The sequence below is a fragment of the Habropoda laboriosa genome, unplaced genomic scaffold (assembly GCF_001263275.1).
Source record: "Habropoda laboriosa isolate 0110345459 unplaced genomic scaffold, ASM126327v1 scaffold212, whole genome shotgun sequence".
Lineage (NCBI taxonomy): Eukaryota > Metazoa > Arthropoda > Insecta > Hymenoptera > Apidae > Habropoda > Habropoda laboriosa.
In genome coordinates this window covers 594,074-613,522 of record NW_017100509.1, presented here as the reverse complement: position 1 = coordinate 613,522, position 19,449 = coordinate 594,074, and the positions used below count along the sequence as shown (strand labels likewise).

Here is a 19,449-nt window from a genome sequence, read left to right as displayed (position 1 = left end):
ATTCTAGCATTGAATAGACACGGAGTGCACTTTATTGATTTAATCACACATGTAAGTGACTTGACACCTAAAGTTTCCACTTTAAACAATAAACAACAAAAAAGTTGCAAAATATATTCTAAATTTTCAGGAAACCTTGTATCACTATCCTTATTCTGAGGTAATCTCCACTAGGAAAGTAAAATCTGAAGAAGGAACTCTGTACTTAGACATGAAGTGTGGCAATTTAATGCAACAACGCATCACAAGACTTCAGACTGAACAAGCTCACGAAATTTCGCGATTAATTAGACAATATATCACCATGGAACAAAGAGCCACCAATGCCCAAGCAGCTGGCATTGGATTTGGCATGAGATAAGATTCTCAAATTAAATTCTGCATATAAATGCGATTATATGGGCCAAAACACTAGGGACATACACTCCTCTCCCATTGATTAATTGAATAAGAAATGCTGTACATACGTATTTAAGAAAACTAATTACAGAATGAAGAAAAAAAAAAAAAGAAACAAAAGAACGATTTTGTTTGAATAAAAGAGAAGACATTCTGAAAATTTCAAGGAAACAAATTCTCTTTACATCTTTAAATGAATTTCTCGAATGTTGTCGATGTTTTTAGGTGTGCTTGAAGGTTAGGACAGAAAATAACTCGTCGAATAAACACAATTTCAATAATCACGAATGTTGCTCACGATGTTTAAGTGTTTTCGAAGGATTACCGCCTAAAATTACGTTATTCTTTTTTCTTTATTAATTTATTTATTCAAGAAACAAGAGATTGTACAAATTTCTTACAACGATTCGAATTAGGATTTCTTGAAAGCAAAATGCAGACTAGATAGAGAAATATTGTTCGAGAGTCCTTCGACTTGTAAATATGTCTAGTTAGAGGTGAGAGAATAATAAACAGAAATAGTGATCATCTGACGATACTATTTGCTTACAAATAGAATCATTCTAACCGTCTCTCCAATTGTGACTGTTGACAGTGTCTCGCACTTTTCCCTCCTCGTTTCAACACAAACATTTCTCCACAACCTCGACGATTACACCAAAATATAATAAACTTAAGAGATAAGTCACAAACGATCAAGACTATACGTTGCTATAAAATAGAAATTCAACACTTCAATATTCAAAATACCATTTCATAAAGTAATAAGACAATCTAGTTACACGAACAGTGTTAAGAGTGTGAAAATATATCTCGTATCTTCGTTCATTGACGTGAATCGAGTTTCCATGTCGATGTATAGAAGAGGAAAGAAAGGAAAAGAAGAGGAACGAATGCTCAAGTATCTAAGCAATTATTCTCAGCTCTGTAAATACGCGTTTAGAAACGTTTAGAGAAAGAGGAGGACTACGTGAAAAAAGAAAGGAGAAAAAAGCTGAACGAGAGGACGACGGTTTTGTGAAATGAAAAATTTCGATAAATAGCTCTTACAATAGCTTCTCAAATAAAATATTCATAGCAGAACACGTCGATACTCTCATTGGCTGCTGCGTCTTCCGGTTGATTTCTTTTTCTTCCAGTTCCAGCGAAGACATATTTCTTCCTGTTTCTTCAATAATCGAAGCAATTGTCGATTGCGTTAAGCGATAAAAAAAAAGTACACGATAAGTCTCTGCATTGAGTAGAATCGATTTATTTATACAAAAAAAAAAAGCGTAAGAAAAAGAAACGATACGGTACACGTAAAGAGTTAAATGTAAATCCGATTAAAGACTAATATCTTTAACGAATACGTTCTGATGGAGACTAACAAGCTGCGGTTACATGTTTAACACAAGAAGACATTATTATTAATAATTGTACGTATGCGTATCGATGTGAATGGAGGTGTTAAAACTTTATATTAAAAATTTCTACATATACGAAAATGATCGTGTATCTCTGAAATTTTCCTTACTCCACTAAAACACTCCTCAATTTCAAAGCAGTAAATATACGATGACATAATCAGGAGAAAGTAAAGAATATTTTATTCCACATTGATAAAAAATGTTATGCAATTATTTCGAAACTATCTAGGTGAATATACACCTAGATATAAAAAAGGCAGTGAGTAAAAATAATAGTCTACTAATTAAAAAAAAAAAAGAAAGTGTACAGATTGCATAATAAATGCAATGAAATTTCTCAATTGCAAAACGTAACAGGACTTTCAGGAAGTCTTCTCCTATACCAAAGAAGAAATATTCTAAACAAAAACTTTGCGTACCATTGAAATTCCTGAAAAATCCCGAGCCTTGCAATATTAATTATCTTTTCATGTTCAATATTTAAAAAAACAATGCGTTACATCCCTCTTTTTTTCTGCAAAATATGCTAATTTCTCGCGTGACTCGGGCTCGAACCCGGCGTTTTCGTTTTCATCTCATGAGGCCAATTACTCGCCGTGTGTCGAACGTATCCAGGTTCATTAGCCGCGGACGGTGTTCGAATATTAGGCGTCTGTGTTCCTGTGCTCGACGTTCGAAGCGAGTGAAAACACTCCTCCAGCATCTCTATATCGTCCTTACTCCTGTCCAATTCTTTCCCGTAACCCTTTGGCGGCGGTGGAACGTTGAAGGAGACGTCGCGATTCTTTTTCCTACTTTTCGGTGACATTCCCCTCATTCGAACTGGCACATTGTCGTACTGACTCGTGTCGGAGTATCTATTACCGTGAAATGAGAAAAGAGAAGCAACGAATAAAATTGACAAAATTAAACCGAATTTTTCAAGAATTCATACCCGTAGAAATGAATCGTGTAATGAACTATAATGTCTACCTATAACCCTCCAGTGTCTCCTCCACATCTCGCTCAACTTTCATGATCTTCACACCGGGATTCATGATTTTCGCGAATACAGATTCACTTCTGCTGTTCGTTTCGGTTGGGAAACGAGGAGTGTCAACTTCGTCCATCGGACGTTGATAAATATCCCGACTCTTGTACACAACGGTAGGCATTTCCATTCTGTGATCCATCTTGTAAGAGTCTCTCGTCGCTTTTTGCGTCTCAGCGTCTCGATACATCTGCGAGTCTCTGAGAGCTCTTCCGTTCTCGAAATTCTGCGTGTACTCCTTCGGTTCTCTGTCTTCTCTGTTGAAACTCTCGTTTTCTTCGTCTCTGTACGCATCTTTCAAACGTTGACTAGATGAACGTTCTTGTTCCCATCTTCGAGGATCCTCGGATTGCTCTGCAACAGAGGATTTCTGAACTTGCTCTTCCACTTTGTCGAATCCGTCGTTTACGTTGCCATTCTTGTCCTTTTTAGAGAGTTTTGGACTGCTTGTCTTTGGAGACTTTGATTCCTTCTCGGTGATTATGGTCGGTGCTACCTGTCGTTTGGCTGTAACATTAAAAAGAAATACTGAACTGTTTAGAAGATTCTGATTTACATTTTCGGTCTTTTTCCAATCTTTTATCGTTTAAAATTTTAATTTTCTATCTCGTTGAATTATTTTTGGAACTTTCTGTTCCATTTCGTTCGAAATAAATGCTTCGTTTCGCTTTTGTCACTTGCCCCTTTTATCAGTCAAACGTTCCGTTATCCCTTGCTTGTGCTTTTTCTTCGGAGTGCTCATTAGCAGGTCAGCGATGAAAACCAACGCTGTGACAAGGCAGAGAGCCCCAAATACAGCCGCGTTGTCTATCAAATCTTGAGGGACGTTCTCAATGGACGCCATGGACAAAGCGCCGACGATACCGAAAAGAATCACACCCAGCCCAAGGAAGAATAGTTCCTTAAATAAAAGAATAAAACAACCTTCGTGTACACGTAATGAGAAGGATCGTTAAATATTAATGACTTCCTCTGTTTAACACGGTCTTCGTTAAAAATCACGAAACCTCTCGTAATGCCTATTATATCACGTGAAAATACAGGCGTAAAAGTGAACCAGCCTTCGTCTGAATACAATTATCAGGAAATTGATAAATCACACTCTTTTCGAAGATTTCTTTACAATGATTATGTTAACTCTCGTTCAACGGCGCACGAATTTCTCCAGAATTGAGAATTTCAGCGTTTGCTTTTTATTATTGTGGAATTTTCTACCAAATACACTTTGAAATTTTACGATAAAACGTAATCGCCTTATCGTTTCACAATTTTTCACTGTTTTGGAGCCATTATGCTCTATATACATATATTTTTCTCTTTTCGAAGATTTCTTTACAATGATTATGCTAACTCAGAGAATTTCAGCGTTCTTTTTTTTTTATTATTATGGAATTTTCTACCAAATACACTTTGAAATTTTACGAAAAAACGTAATCGCCTTATCGTTGCACAGTTTCTCACTTTTTCAGAGCCATTGAGCCATTTTTCAAGATATTTTTCACTTTTACGAGTTTATTTATAAATTTCAGTCCGAATGAACGCGTAGATCTGCACGGAGGAATAATTGCGATCAGCCCAGCCTCGGTTATGAGTCATTAAATAAATCACAGTAGCGTACGCGTTACGTGTCGCTCTCATCAAGGATGCTGTTACGTGCAACTCTTCTTGCAACTCGCATCGCAGGATACTCTTAACCTTGCCCCTCAATGACAACTATACCTGAACACGATTCTCTCACGGTATAGTTGAAACACTTGCTCTATATTCAACCGATTGCTTATTACACGCGTCGATTTGCATAAGTCAGAAGTCGAACGGGAAAAAAAAGGTATCCTTGTAGAAGACTTCTCTGGTGGCGTAGTTGAGAGATTCCACTCGATTACTATGCCGCTTTGGATAACATACGAGGAGTGTCCGAAGAAAACGAGATTTGCAACCAGGAAGGATATTGAAAATATAATCGCGAGATTACCATCGTGGGAACGTTCAGTGTTTTACCTTGAAAAAGTGGCTGTTTATTGCTCAGTTTGATCGTAGAAGAATTTCATGAATTATGTTTCGTGAGAGATTATTCAGCAAGTGTTTGATTTTTTTACGAGTCACTGATTTTTTTGTTCGAATTGGAGGAAATATCGTGTAAAAATTTGTGATTCGGTGATTTGGAATTTGTTTAATTATCGTCCTAAATTCTGCACTCGAGGAGTCCGTTGAAGAAGAAAAGACATCGATGTGAGATAAAATCGTTGATGTCGAAGGACACTATGCCCCGTAAAAGAGAAAGAGTACCTTGAAATGTCCGAACAATAAGACTATTAAAGAACATCCGACGAAATTACGTAATAGTCGAGGAAGAAGAAATTAAGTATTCATAGTTTAATTTTTCGTGGTACTGCAAACATTGGGCGGAAAGAAAAGGAGAAGAAGAAAAAAATTACCGTCTTTCGACCAGTAAGTTCTCCGGTCGCTGCAGCAATAAGAAGACCCGTTGTAATTATTATGTAACCACCGCAAGTTGCTGTTGCAAGAGCGGCGCCTAGATCAACAGAAGAAAAGAGAAGTTACGTATTTTGCATTACTTTTTTTGTAGTAGATATACGGCAAAATTGTTTCTGAATTATTTGCACAATTCAATTGTTTAGGTCAAGAGAAATAAGTAGAAATATTAGCACAATTGAAATTTTGAAAATGGCTATTAACTTTCTCAAAGAAAATTGATGGATACCCCCTGAAAGAAAATTGCCGAATATTCTCTGGAAGAAAATTAAAGGACATTTCCAAAATTTTAGATATTCAAAATTAATAGATACGAAGGAAAAATAAGGCTGAATATGAAAAAAAATTAATATTAATAAAATTGATGGATATCCTCTGAAAGAAAATTAATGAATATTCTGTCGAAGAAAATTAAAGGACATTCTCAAAATTTTAGATATTCAAAATTAATAGATACGAAGACCAAATAAAACTGAATATGAATAAAATTAATATTAATATTTGCGAACCAATTGCACCCCACGTGACGTTGGTCAAAAGTGACCATTCTCTGCTACGACTTCTCAGATAATGAAACACTCTTCGACTCTCATCGTCAGTCACCCTAAGTGCCACTACACAGGCAATGCAAAGTATCTGTAAATCAAACATACACTTCATTAGGCATTTTTACCTTATTTCGAGTGAATAAATTAGAAAGTAAAAACAAATTGAAATTCAATTATCATCTTCAGTTATTCCTCTCGGTACGCAGGAGCAATTATAAATAATTAATTATGGGAACATCGAGGGGATTCGCTATCTCGAATCGTGAGAATAGAGATACGAAAGCGATTAAGAATACGTAATTAAAATCTAGTTCCTGTATTGCAACCAATATTACTAAAACAAACGAATGCAAAATTATAGTTTCGCTTTCACGCACCACTTCGACAATCCTGATGAACACTTTGCGATTCCACATGTTCCGAATAAGAAAATCTTAGCAATTTCCAATTCTAAAATACTCATTCTCCAATCGTTGGCATATCGTTCACGATCATTTTAAACAAAATCAAACACAACTCCAACATAACACAATCTGTGCAAAAATCATTCACCATCAACCCATTAGCATTGTCAAGTTAAAAAAAAAAAATAATAATCCAGCAAAATAACAGAATGATACATTGAAAAAAAATTGCAATACAGAGAGAAACATTATTTTGTAAAATTTTGCAAAAATGTCACCGATCGACTGAATCGAATATTGAAGAAAAAATGATTAAATTCATGGCGACAATTTGGTTCGAGGTGAACGAAATTAACGACGAATAAATGGAGAAGCGAAGAACCTTGCCGCAGTTGTTAAGAAAATTCGAGCGAAAAGGTTAGAAGACAAATCGCGGCGCGCGTTCAACGACAACTGAAGAGATAGAGAGGATCGCGGTTCTAGGAGCGCGAGCTTGGTCGTGTCACGTAAGGTCTGTGTACCGCAGGTAACAACAATGCTATTATCGTACGGTGCATTGGCGCAGCACGGTGTGAATTTTCGCAATAAATGACATGGACATGGTTAACGAACCACCAGCACCTTGAACCGGTTCGATAGCGTTTCAACGAACCGAGGAGCGTAGTCGAAATTTCTAACCGAGGCGTGTAATACTTTCGACCGGGGAAAATGAAATCTGTGAACCTTCGATGGAACGTTTAAATGCACGAATTTCTTCCTAAAAGATTTCCTTACCAATTTCTTCATAAAAAATTTTTAAATAAAATATCGTACATTTGGGAAACGATTGTAGATGTAAAAATATGTAATTTATTTTCTGTATGAAAGTAGATGAACACTGTAAATTTTTAACTTTTAAGCACTGCAAGTATTCTGAATTTTTCAGTAACATAGAGAAAGATTGAAGATTATTTAAAGCACATATTAAATAGAGTACGTTCATAATTATTTGTCAATTTAAATAACTCAACTTTTGTAGTATAATATTATTGCAACTGTCGGTAAATAAATGCGTAGATCGTGTGTAAGAAACATGAAATGATTCACGAGTGCCACGTGACAGCAGCATCGATCGAGCTTAGGTTACTGTAAAAAAAATAATTGCAACGATACCACGATTGGTTAAATTGCTCGTTTGGTTGTTGTATACCTAGTATGATTTTCTTCATGAGTCACAGTATGAATCACTTTAAAATTAAAGTGACTACCTATGTGATTGGAAGTACTGTGATTTTTTTTTTAATCATTTTTATTTCAATTTAAAGAAAAAAAATTATATTCGTTATTGTCTGTAGAAGATTCTAAAGGAATTATATTTTTCTTCTTCTCGAGGTTCGAGCATCGGTGCCTCACGACGATTCCGAAACATTGTATCGGAAATTCTAGACGAGGGACTGTTGATCTTGATCATCGAGCGGGCAACAGGTTGCCCAGGAAACAATGTAACATCACCAACGGAAATTTTTCTCGAATGCTTCGAGTAATTCTTCAAGTTATAATTCTCTGAAATTCTTATTCGTTAATTTTTACATGTAAAATGTAACTTTCTTAAGGAATGTTGAATTTAAAATAAGTGAACACAGATTAATAAAAGTAATACAGATTTTTTTATGAATTCTCTTTACGTTTAATTTCAAATGCAAATTTTATGAACACGATTGTTATAAGAAAGTGAAAAATTTCAGCACAGGAATTTTCTAAAAGAATTTCTACGTTAAGCAAGATACTTAATTGGTTTCAGTAGTTAATAAAATATTTTATATCCTAAAAAAACAGTTTGCAATTTAACCCTTTATAGCACCATGTGACTCGGAAGTTACCGTCAATTATTATCAGCCAATTTCTTAATGATCAATTCTTGAATGAGAATTAAAAAATTGCGCGACGTCGAAATAAAGAATTTCGATCAACCTTAAATTTTCTTATCGCGAATTAAAAAAAAATCGATTTACACAGGGTTAATAAATTAAAAATATCCTTTTCTGAATATTGCCATATTCTAGAATGTGTCTGTAAAAATCATAAAGGGGAAAACAAAAGAAAACTTGACCATTTAGAGGAAAAAGGATTGGCAGGATGAAGGGAGAAACGAAGATGAACTCCCCTCCAAGGGCTAATAAAAAATAAACAATAACCAATGGCAACAGTCCGAAATAAGCGCCATCTAATCTCATACACTTGACCCATAGTGGAATCGTGGTTTAGTGCCATCAGTCTCTTTCAAACTCTGCTGGTGTTATTTAGTGTTCATCGATCTCTCAAACTTCCGATCACCATTTCTTCTCTGTTCGACTGGAAAAAACTGAGCAAATTTAACTGGTTCCTCTATGTTCGTATATTAGAAGAAACAATGATTTTTTGATAAAGTGATTATTTCGTAAAAATGTACCTGAAGAAATAAACATTGATTCCAAGGGAGAAAATAAAATGTCCGAGGAGGCTGAAATTAATCGCGAAGGAACGATGATTGCCGTATCGAAGATTGAAGAGTTAGAAGAGTCTCCTAATCGAATCAGCAAAGAAGAACTGATTAAAAAACGATTAGGTAAGTGGTGTCAAAAAGTTATTTTAAAAAGTGAAAGAAATTTTTAATTTTCGTTTATTATACATCAGCTGATCCTAGCTTCTTCGTCGTGTCTATTTAAATTATTTGAATAAAAGACAAATATCTTGCATGGCAATTTTTATTCGATCGTGATCCTGTTTTTTCTTTTCATTGTAAAAATGAACTAATCGTTGGAAGTCTTATTGTACCTCTGCAATCGTCATTTGTTCCGGAACATACCAAACGAAATTACACAATTAATTTCTACATATTCATTTTCAATTCTAATAAACTTTCTTCAAATTCCTAATTACACAGGTTTCTCGATCTCGCAGAAAAATAATTCATAAAATTCTGTCATGGAATATATATTTTATATCGTAAAATAAAAATCCGTGAAACAAAATATTTCCATCGAGATTTATGATAAAATTGCAACAATCATTTTTAATCAAATTCAGCCTATCTAGAAAATCGGAAGTCCATCTTACAGCCCAAAGCCATCAACAGGATACCGAACATGAAGGAACAAATGGAGACTAGCCTGAAATTATTACAATTCGTCGCCGATTCCCAATTGACTCTGACTCAAGTGAACGGTCAAAGGAAACTTGGCCCTCCTCCAGGATGGACAGGACCTCCTCCAGGTCCGAAATGCGAGATTTTCGTCGGCAGCATCCCACGAAACTATTACGAGCCCGAGATCGTTCTGATATTCAGTTCCGTGGGGAATATCTACGAATTACGCCTGATGATGGAATTTTCGGGCACGAACAGAGGTTACTGTTTCATTATGTACGCCACCGAAGAGGAAGCTGCACGTGCAGTTAAAGAATTAGATCAATACGAGGTTTATCCTGGAAAAAGGATCGGCGTAGTCGCTAGTACGAATAATTGTCGACTTTACATCAATCAGTTGCCTCGAACAATTGATACCGCATCTATCGTTAAGGTGAATACGCTTATTTTATTATTACTTCTTTTGTTTTTTTTTTATTTGAAAGAAATTGTTTCCTTTTTGGGTTTTAGAAAATCTACGAGGTGACGGACGATATCGATAAAGTTTCTGTTTATAGAAATTTGACAGGTTTGGTTAGTTACGCGCTGGTTTCTTATAAAACCCATCGTGGTGCCGCTATGGGGAGAAGAAGGCTAGCGCCTGAATCGGCGACGCTTTTTAATAACTGTGAGGTCAATGTTGAGTGGGCTAATTTGAACATGACACCTTCGAATGTGGTATGTATGAATATAATTTTGCTTTGTTAGTTTGTATTCGAATATACAAATTATTGCAATAAATGTTCCGATGAGAATTTTATTTTTATGATAAAAATGAAATTTATTTGTATTTTTGTCACGATAAAGATGAAATTTATTTGTATTTTTATCACGATAAAAATGAAATTTATTTTATTTTGAAAATAAAAATGAAATTTAGACGTAAGTAAAGTAGACGAACAATTGCGAGATTAGAATTTGAAAAAATTTGGCAAGGAGAGGTCGGTGTTTGCAAATCAGCGTCGGCGGCAATACGATTTTCCTTTCGCGTGTGAAGAACAATGACATCGGTCAATTATGGTCCCACGAGAAAATGGAACGTGGGTACTTTCCCTTGTTAACTTGTCTTTACGAGTGGCATTGCGATTTGCTAGGAATCGGAAACCTTGCGTATGTTACTCGTGCGTGAAACACTTTTATTATAATTTATGTTTTAATGAATCATCGTCACGAGTCGACATTTCCACTTTAACAAGAAAACTTGACTATCTGTTGCTTGTTTATTGTATAACAACCATGGCAACGAAACGAGGCGTAACACTTTTTAAAATAGTTCCCTTGAAATTCATTTATGCGGGAAAGTTAACAATATCGCGACTATTTCATTCCAAAATTCAATTAAATCTTCGCGAAATATCCCTGAATTACACTAATTAACTTCAGAAAATTCTTTTTACAAGTTACAAGTTTCCAATGATTTTTTTTTGCCAATCAAAATTATATTTAAATTAAAGAAATATTACTGAACAACGTAGTAGATCCATTTGAACGATCTAGTTTGATTTCCCGCCACGAGTAGCGCTGTAAGTACCAGCGTTCATTAAAGAGAGTGCGCAGCGTCTGGTGTGTCGAGTAGATCAGCTGATCGTGTGCTTTCTCGTTCTTGTGTTAGGCGAAATTTCCTCTGGAATATATCGTAGTTTAGTGGTTGATTTAATCGAGAAACGGTGAAAATGAGTGCGTCTAAGTTAGAAAACAGTGAATATAGCGATTATCGTAGTCCATTGGCGACAAGGTACGCCTCGAAAGAGATGCGACACAACTTCAGCGATCAACACAAATTCAGCACGTGGCGGAAACTATGGATTTACTTGGCCAAGGCAGAGATGGTTTGTACCTCTCGAACAAATTACCATAACTAGCTTCTTCCGTATATTACAATTCCCTGTCTACATAATCAATTATTGCTTCCGTTTTCTTATTGCCAACTGCATGTTTACTCCATTAAGCTTTTGCGCCTTTCTCGTTGTTTTGGAGGGAAAATGCTTTGCTCGATTTTTGACGTATTCAGACAAATTTCAATTTTATCATCAATTCGAAAGCCACTAGGTTCTAATTACATTAGTAAAGAATACTTTTCCGATGTACCACGATTTCAAACATAAACTAAATAGAATCAGCGTGTACACAAATGTTCAGTACAAAACTAACCTAAAATTCGACGAATTTAAAAAAGAAAGTAGAACGTTTATTAATTTTCACATTCCCTTTTCACTTATCCTCACTCTACAAACAGGATAGAGATATTTATTTCGCCACAGAATTACCACACCAAGTTTACTATTCTGAATGTTTCGAAAACACTTCTCGATAGGTTATCGCGCGTCCGTAGTTTCGCAAAAGCGCCATCTTGAGGTCACCGTGATTTTGCAAACACGGGAACGTCTCTTCGTTGAATTTCAATTATAAAAATCACTCGAAAGAATAGAAAAGAAAAGACAAATATTAATTTCTCGTTGCGTCGATATTTTCATTCCCAACTCTGACCTGTAGTTCGAAGAAAACGGGACATGCGACGAGCAAGGCAACGTGGAAATAACAAAAACGTTCATCGAGTCGGTGAAGGTGAAAAAGATCGTGGCTCGCATGAAACACAGGAGCGTCGATAGATATTCCAACCAGGTAAACAATCACCGAGCGCAGAAATTCACGGACGTCGCTGTTCGAAAGGGTCGGCCGATAAAAGCGGCGACAGAAAAGCCTTCGAAGTTGAACCAATGCGAAAAATGCGAATCGACGAATCTGATCTGCTCCAATTGCTCGATGATGGAGCTCGCGAGGAACGATGGCAAAACGAAGGAAAATTTCTGGGACATTAACGGAAACCTGCGAAAGTTAGACCAATCTCTGTTCTACGAACATTTGAGGAAGAGTTACATTCAGGAACAGGATCAATCGAACGCTGTCCTCCCTTCGATCAGTACGTACCTGAACCGAGGGAAACATCTGAAAGCTCTGAAATGGAACGATATGCGAAAATGTTCCAACGGAGCTCTCAGAACACTCGACAACGATCAAACGTTCGCTAAAAATCTGTCGAACGTTCCTTACAATCGAGCGAACAAATGTAAATCGGTGTGTTCTTGTCAGTATCGGTTCTACTCCGACGAAAATCACGATCCATCCAGACCAAGTCGTTCGAAAGACTTTCCATCCGTCGACACCTGGAATTCCCCGGACAGTCTCGTCCAGAAATTATCCGGATCGTTGAAAATCACCAACGAGAATATTCCCGCGAACGAAGCGAATCGTCGACTCGCAAATTCTTTCCAATACGCGAATTACTATCAGAATTTCGCGATTAACGCTGCTGAACAGAACGGCGAGATAGCTTACGCCCCTTTTTCCAATCAGAATTTCGTTTATAATTTGCAAAATATTCAAGAACCACCGCAGCAATTTTTATGGAACGATGTTAAACCTGCCGCGGTTAATCATAACGTTAATTGGTGTTCGCCTAACGAAGCTTACCGTTGCGAGTCGCGAAATATCGGCGAGGTATCTAACGTGTTGTCGAACGATGTCAAGTATACGAATAATTATCAGAGCACAGATCATTCGCAACAGCAGAATTACGGCTCCCTCGTAGGTCCTTCGACGTTTAACGAGAGATTTGCGTACGAGAATTCTGCGAATTTTGCGGAAAATTTGCCACAGTTCGGTGAGAATTTCCAGAGTTTCTTGTTGTCGAGAGATTGATTACGAGCATGGCCGATTGTCGGACAGAGGAGGCGTGTTATTTTAATCTTTGCTTCTTCGTTGGGTGCCATTATGTAACGTAGAGTTAAGAGAAGAGGACAGATAAGCTGGTAGATTTATGCAAATGATCCGTGATACTATCTCGAGTTTAGCTTTGCTTATCTTCGTTAAGTGTGTCTTTTTTTTTTTTTCTTTTTTGTTAACTTCGAGATAATTGTTGTATCGTAATGGAAGAACCTGTGCCATGATCATTAGATCGAAACGATTTTTCTAATCAATATTTCAAAGGAGAAAGTAAACGACGATTTTTGTTTTTTCTTTTACAATCAGTGTTCGAAATCTTGCGACGGTTTTGTTTGCTATACTTATTCATTTTGAAACTCTTAAGTAGAAAGTGGGAAATTTCGAATTTTATATCAACTGACGTTCATAACGATCGATCGGTTACTCTGGAATTTTTTCCGTATTCCAAGAGAGTATAACGCGAAAACTGGTTTTATACCAAAGATTGACAATTTTTAGTAATTGTAGCTAGTATTTAGGTAATCGTTAATTCTTATTATGATAATCATAAGTATTTCAATCAGTCTTTATATAATTTTATTTTCTAATCGTACTCTTGTGGTGATCCTTGTTTTTTTCTTTTTTTTTTTTAAAGCTAAATAATTATCAAACCCTTTCTACCTTCGATTCTTTGTATCCCCGCCTTTCTGTTATACGATAATTAAAAGAACCATGCGTGTATCTGGTTTTTCTAATCAAATCAATCTGTATCGTCGCTCGTTGGAAAAAGAAAACGATTGTACTTGCGAAAATTGCAATATAATTGAAAACGACGACGATAAAACGAAGACGGACTTCTCTACGATACATCGCAATATTTTACGATCATCTATGAAACAATGTAACATTGTTAAAAATATTTTTTTTCCCTGTATAATCAACGATATCACATACTTTTTAAAGGAATAAACGTTTTGAAACACTTAAAGGTATATTTTACATAGGTGATAAATTGGTTTACATCATTTGGTACATCTTCACCTCTTCTTTTATGTACATCGGCAGTTTTACTTAAATACCTAACTATCTAATTACTTTTTGTTTTTTTAAATACTTCACGCTGATACAGGTGTTTGCGTCTGACCGCAATTTGGACAATTGTCAGACTTATTTCGAGTGCTCTGAAAATAAAAGTAAGTACAGTAAGAATTTATTAAACATCGGATTTGTGGGAAAATTGAACGTCGTACTTGACTACTCTTTACACGCAAAATATTTCCACATCCTGCACATTTCAAACGTCTCCCTTCGTCCTTTTTATGCAATACCTAAACCGCGACGAGTTAAATTATACCTTATCGTGTTGTTCATGTTTTTTTATTATCTATTGTACCTTAATCGAATTTGGCGTGGCACAGTATTCACAATATAATCGCCCTCGTTTGTCCTTATAAACACTGTAATACTGAAACGAACTCGACATCGTAGGTATCTGTTCAAATTTTCATATAAATCGTATATCGTAAGTGTACACCGTGTTTACTAGATTTGTCAGCCTGAAAAGGAACGATCGAAATTTACCTGTAGCCGTTTGCAGGCAGGGCAAATATTTACAATTTTTTCCTCGGTGGAACCTCCTTGTTTCTCTGCAAATAGTTTCTATAAAATATTTTATTTAGCTGCACTATTTATTCAGCAAGGTGATACGATGTTATTTGGAAAAGCTACTTTTTTCCCCTTGTGAATTTAGTTATTTATTTACGATTACCTCGGTATCCGCGGTGTTATCAGCGTAATCGAAAGTTTGAACGTCTGTATCGGTATACCTGAAGAGCCGTCGAAGGAATTTTGCGTGTTTAATATTTTTAATCAAATAATTTTGTCCGTTTCGATAGCGAATTTTTTACGATAATGTGTTATTCTCTTACGTCATTTCAGCTGGTTCGACTTTGTTTTTTTTTCGCAAACCGTAGGTTCTCTTATTCCTGTTATTCGCAGTGGATGCTTCTGCACTAATTGCAAAACATATCGCAGGTAATGATACGTGGACTTGGATAACAGAGGAAACAGGTTTAAGGTTTACAAGGAATTAGGTAACAGACGCGTAAAGCTATTTCCGGTGTCTTGCCGGTTATGCATTGCGGTTAAAGTAGATTAGATGCACTTTGCAATGCATTTTTCTGCGATCGAATTCGTTATTTTTTAAACTATCGTGAACGAATACAAAATTAAAAAAAGATATTTTTGTCTGCTGCAGCCTAAAATAAAAGTTACTATTTGCTGCAGATAAAAGTTATTCAGAATAAAATAAAACCTGACAATATTATTATTAAACTAGTAGATAAAAATTGTACTTTGAAAAGATTATGTAGAATAAAATAAAATCTGGCAATATTACTATTATTCGAAATAAAAATTATTTAGAGTAAAATAAAATTATTATTATTTCTTACGTCTGCGTTCCCATGTGAGGTTTAGTCGTCGAGTCAGTTTCCTGTGCTCGTTCCTCCTTCGCAGTGGAATCGTCAGATTTCGGCTTGTCATTTTCACCTTTCATCTTTTCCTTCTGATTAACCGACAACTTGGAACTCTCTTCCGAAATTAAGCTCACTTCTTCGGAATCTGGATGGTTCGTCTTCGTGTCCAAAGTACTGGCACGCCTTTTTTCATCTGTACGTGGCTCATCTTCTTTCTCAGTCTCTTTGCCATTCCCAGTTGTAGACGGTTGCGAAATCGTCACAGCTTTTCCTTCCCCTATGACAACAGACTTCGTCTCCCTTTGAGACACCGTGGAATCGAGAATATCCGCACTTTGAGGCATCATTAGACTCTCTCCTTTCGTTCCTTCCATCTCTTGAAGACGATCTATTATTTCCGCCACTTGTCGAGGTGGAGGGATCAATTTCTTCTGCTCGGAAATTACCATCGCGGGATCTGACGATTTGTCGGAATCTTTTTCTGCATCTTCTGCAGTAGATTCTGGTGCTTTCTGCGTGGCAGGTTCGACAGGCTGCTCTACAGGAGATTTTACTGCTTTTTCTGTAGGAATTTCGGATATTTCCTTCTCGGCAGATTCTTCTTTTTCTGGAGATGATTCTTGTTTCTTTGCGGAAGATTCAACCTGTTTTTCGGCGGAATATTTTTGCTTCTCTGCAAAAGATTCCACTAGTTTTTCCGTGGAAGATTCTGGCGTCTTTTTTGCAGGTCTCAGCGCCTTTTTCGCAGTATTATTCGTTGCCTTCGACGTCTCTTTTTCCGGTATTAACATATCGCTTTTCTTCTTCGCGTCTTGCTTTCCTTTATTCGAAAAGCTCACTCTTACCTTTTTCGGTTCTACTGGTTCACCAGTCTTCTTGCTATCGATACACCGAAAGAGTAACAGTCCACTCGGACAAACTTTCGTTAAATGTGAATTTCGAATGGAAAACTTACGTTGTTTCGGTGGTTGTTTGACACGAAATGTCAGTGGTTTTCGGAGTTACACAATAGGAGGCAAGAGTAAGTTTTGTAATAGTTCCAGAGACTCCCTTTAACTGTTGGTCCTGTGGTGAATACTCTCCGCCTTCCAAAAACAATTAAACATCAGAATTAAGGTCTCAAGTTGACCTTTCGAATTTTTTCAAATTAAAAAATATCGCAACTCGACGAATATACTCGAAATCTTTTCAAAATACAACGTTTTTCAATATCTTAGCCGTATATTTATCGTATCTCCGAGTACATATCTCATAACGTTGTAAGATAATTCTAAGAGAAAATCACGCGGTTGCTTTCAAAGAAACGCCTGTACTCGCAACCTGATGGACTCGAGCTTTCTCACTCGTCAACATTTCGTAGGATTTCTCGTCTGCAGCGTGTGTCTGCTCCTTGTCTGCTTCCTTGTCCTGTTTCGATTTCTCGTGTCGCTGCGTTTGCTGCTGCTGACTCTGTTGCGGCACCTGAATTATACCTGTCACGCACCTACACCTAATTACCATACGCAATTAATTTTATGTCACTTATATGTCGAGGAAATCTTCATAAATAAATTCTTCAGGAGTATTCATTTAAAATTTTTCTAAATTTTAGATGTTAGGTTGTTACATAGTGAACGGTGCGGAATAAGAAATAATATTAACCCTGGGCAACACGGTGTTCCTCTGAGAAGCTGCACTAGCGCAGGACATGGTGCACATGGAGTTTGCTGATCTGTAGGCACCATAGCCGAAGTACTCGAGAAAAATTGCATTTGTCGATTGCACAGCTCGCATCTACTCACCGTTTGCACAGGACTCTCTTTCACATCTTGCTTAGTCTGAAGAAATTTTCTCAATTATTGAAACAATCAATTTTCGTCAGAGCAAAAATTATTTCGTTGGTAGAACCTTGGACCTAAAATTATTATTATTCCTAGCTATTCAAACAATCAATTTTTTCTGGAGGGAAAATTATTTTTACTGTAGAACCTTAGTCTTGTTTGCTTTTAGCAATTTCTAAATTTCTTTTCCTATCGTTAAAATTATTATTCTCGTTTATTTCTTTTTTATCGTTGGTATTATCACTCACTTGACTCTGTATATTGCACATAGCGCGATGTTCCGTTTGAACGTTAGCAACGTCCACGAACGCCAGTTGTCGAGCACTCGTTGGACAATCGACGTACTGCCGTCGATGTCCGTATGCGACTTTTCGGTAACTGTGATCTGGAATCGCTCCTTCGTCTCCTGATGGCACCCTCACGCTGCTGACGCTGGTCGTCAGGTCGTATTTGACCGTCTAGATTGTAGAGAGACACCTTAAAAGAAACGTGGCACTCGAGGAACATAGATTACTATATGCTAGTTATTTTAGTGTTTATTAATTTACGATAGAAAAATTTAAAACGTATTAATTTCTTCAAATTCTTCAAATAAAAATGAAAGCACAGTGGTTTCGTGCAAGTGTCTTGCATTATCAACAAAATTGTTCAATTTCAATTTTCAGAATATATAAATAAATCTGAATTCTTCGTCGAAAGTATCATAAATTTATTCCTACAGAATAAATATATTTGAACTTACTTCGGTGCACAGTGGATGACAGATATTCCTTTGCAATAATGCTTCAGCTTGCTTAGAGTAACAGCACTGCTTGCAAAGATTGCATTGCCGTTTCCAGAATCTGAAAACAGATACCTCACGATGTGGTTATTTTATAAAAATCGTAGTTCTGAGATTCGTGTACTTACGCCAGTATAATCGAAACCCTGATTACGAAGAGGACACACGACAAAAGGGAGAGGCACGCTATAGTTAACACGTACCATGGTATTGTCACGTTATGAACTAATATTAAAAAAATTCCAACGAGTCCGAAAAATATCGTGCCCAAAAAGGAGAAGATAAACATCTGGAATAAAAGCATTTCATATTTTCTTCTAATTTATCATAATCATCCCGTACTCCAAACAACTAACGAACGAAACAATTTTCCACGACGAGTCTCTTTACACAAATAAATTACCGGTATCGAGTGCAACTCTTCTCCGCAAAATTGGCAAATCGAGTCGATCGCCAGGACGAAGGTGTAGGCTCCGGAAAGTACGAGGATTAAAATACATATCACGGATGACAAATTGGAATCAGCCAGCAGTATCGTGTAAACGACAAGTACAAAGATCAGTAGCACCACTAGCTAATCAATTAAAGGTACATATTTTTGTTTAAATCGTCGATCTTATCCAACTGGTTTTACTAGTTATACTTTCACACGCGTGCGTAGGTACTGTCTTTGCAATTAGTACTCACGAACTGGAATATCCTGAGAGGTTTTATCACTAATTTAACATACGTGCCGATTTCGCTGTTCTTCGCAGCCTCTTGACCCTTGGTTTTCCTCTTGAAACGACATATCTTTTGATACCATTTTCTTGGGACTGTAGCTGAAGGAGAAACAAATTTTGTCATTCACGAAGAAGAAGAAACAGGGAGAAGGTGTTTGTGAGATAATTCAACCTTGAGACTGCATGATTACTTAGGTTTAAAGAGTCTCATTAGCTTCTTGTCATCGAACGAACCTGTACATCGCTTATGAGAGATCTCGTATATCTAGTTTTTTGTTTATTGTCGCGTTTAATCGATGTATCGAGTGTCGATAGAGTTGCAATTTTCTGCTGGATTCGTGGTTGAGAGGAATTTTAAAGATTGTGAGATGTGTTCAGGCGTGTCGTATTAATTAGGTGATACAAGCAGCTTCAAGTCAAATGCACGATCACGTTCAGTTATTATTTTATTAGCGATATTTTATTGTGCATAGTATAGAAGAATTGTTATACTTAGATTAAATATGATTAATGTCTGTATTC

The 19,449-nt window shown here is 36.5% G+C and overlaps 4 protein-coding genes across 4 annotated transcripts in view; 3 read left to right on the top strand and 1 right to left on the bottom strand.

The window, feature by feature from the left end:
- LOC108576169 (unconventional myosin-XV) overlaps positions 1 to 409 on the top strand; it is a 67,012-nt gene extending 66,603 nt beyond the window's left edge. Inside the window, 2 exon segments of the mRNA XM_017939112.1 lie at positions 2 to 51; positions 131 to 409. Of these exon segments, the coding sequence (XP_017794601.1) occupies positions 2 to 51; positions 131 to 361 (281 nt within the window). The 3' untranslated portion in view covers positions 362 to 409.
- A 1,907-nt stretch (positions 410 to 2,316) lies between these two features.
- Positions 2,317 to 6,403, bottom strand: LOC108576243. The gene is made up of 6 exons (XM_017939202.1): positions 6,257 to 6,403; positions 5,841 to 5,967; positions 5,274 to 5,371; positions 3,520 to 3,739; positions 2,781 to 3,345; positions 2,317 to 2,665 (listed from the first exon to the last, which is right to left on the bottom strand). The coding sequence occupies exons 1-6, from the start codon at positions 6,293 to 6,295 to the stop codon at positions 2,335 to 2,337; spliced, it is 1,380 nt and encodes a 459-aa protein (XP_017794691.1). The 5' UTR covers positions 6,296 to 6,403; the 3' UTR covers positions 2,317 to 2,334.
- Positions 6,404 to 8,749: 2,346 nt separating this feature from the next.
- On the top strand, positions 8,750 to 10,133 carry LOC108576168 (probable RNA-binding protein 46). Its single transcript, XM_017939111.1, has 3 exons — positions 8,750 to 8,867; positions 9,329 to 9,819; positions 9,897 to 10,133. The coding sequence occupies exons 1-3, from the start codon at positions 8,750 to 8,752 to the stop codon at positions 10,131 to 10,133; spliced, it is 846 nt and encodes a 281-aa protein (XP_017794600.1).
- A 965-nt stretch (positions 10,134 to 11,098) lies between these two features.
- LOC108576282 (adenylosuccinate lyase) overlaps positions 11,099 to 19,449 on the top strand; it is a 28,598-nt gene continuing 20,247 nt past the window's right edge. Inside the window, exon 1 of the mRNA XM_017939238.1 lies at positions 11,099 to 11,254. Within this exon, the coding sequence (XP_017794727.1) occupies positions 11,099 to 11,254 (156 nt within the window). The remainder of the gene's footprint in view (positions 11,255 to 19,449) is intronic.

What these genes read in the sequence shown, in the direction of transcription:
- LOC108576243 (XM_017939202.1), bottom strand. Translation starts at nt 6,295, where the DNA reads ATGTGGAATCGCAAAGTGTTCATCAGGATTGTCGAAGTG. An exon ending in TCATCAGGATTGTCGAAGTG is followed by an intron (nt 5,968 to 6,256) that starts GTGCGTGAAAGC and finishes TTTGATTTACAG; the next exon opens with ATACTTTGCATTGCCTGTGT. An exon ending in ACGTTTGACTGATAAAAGGG is followed by an intron (nt 3,346 to 3,519) that starts GCAAGTGACAAA and finishes TTAATGTTACAG; the next exon opens with CCAAACGACAGGTAGCACCG.
- LOC108576168 (XM_017939111.1), top strand. Translation starts at nt 8,750, where the DNA reads ATGTCCGAGGAGGCTGAAATTAATCGCGAAGGAACGATGATTGCCGTA. An exon ending in ACTGATTAAAAAACGATTAG is followed by an intron (nt 8,868 to 9,328) that starts GTAAGTGGTGTC and finishes AATCAAATTCAG; the next exon opens with CCTATCTAGAAAATCGGAAG. An exon ending in ATACCGCATCTATCGTTAAG is followed by an intron (nt 9,820 to 9,896) that starts GTGAATACGCTT and finishes TTTGGGTTTTAG; the next exon opens with AAAATCTACGAGGTGACGGA.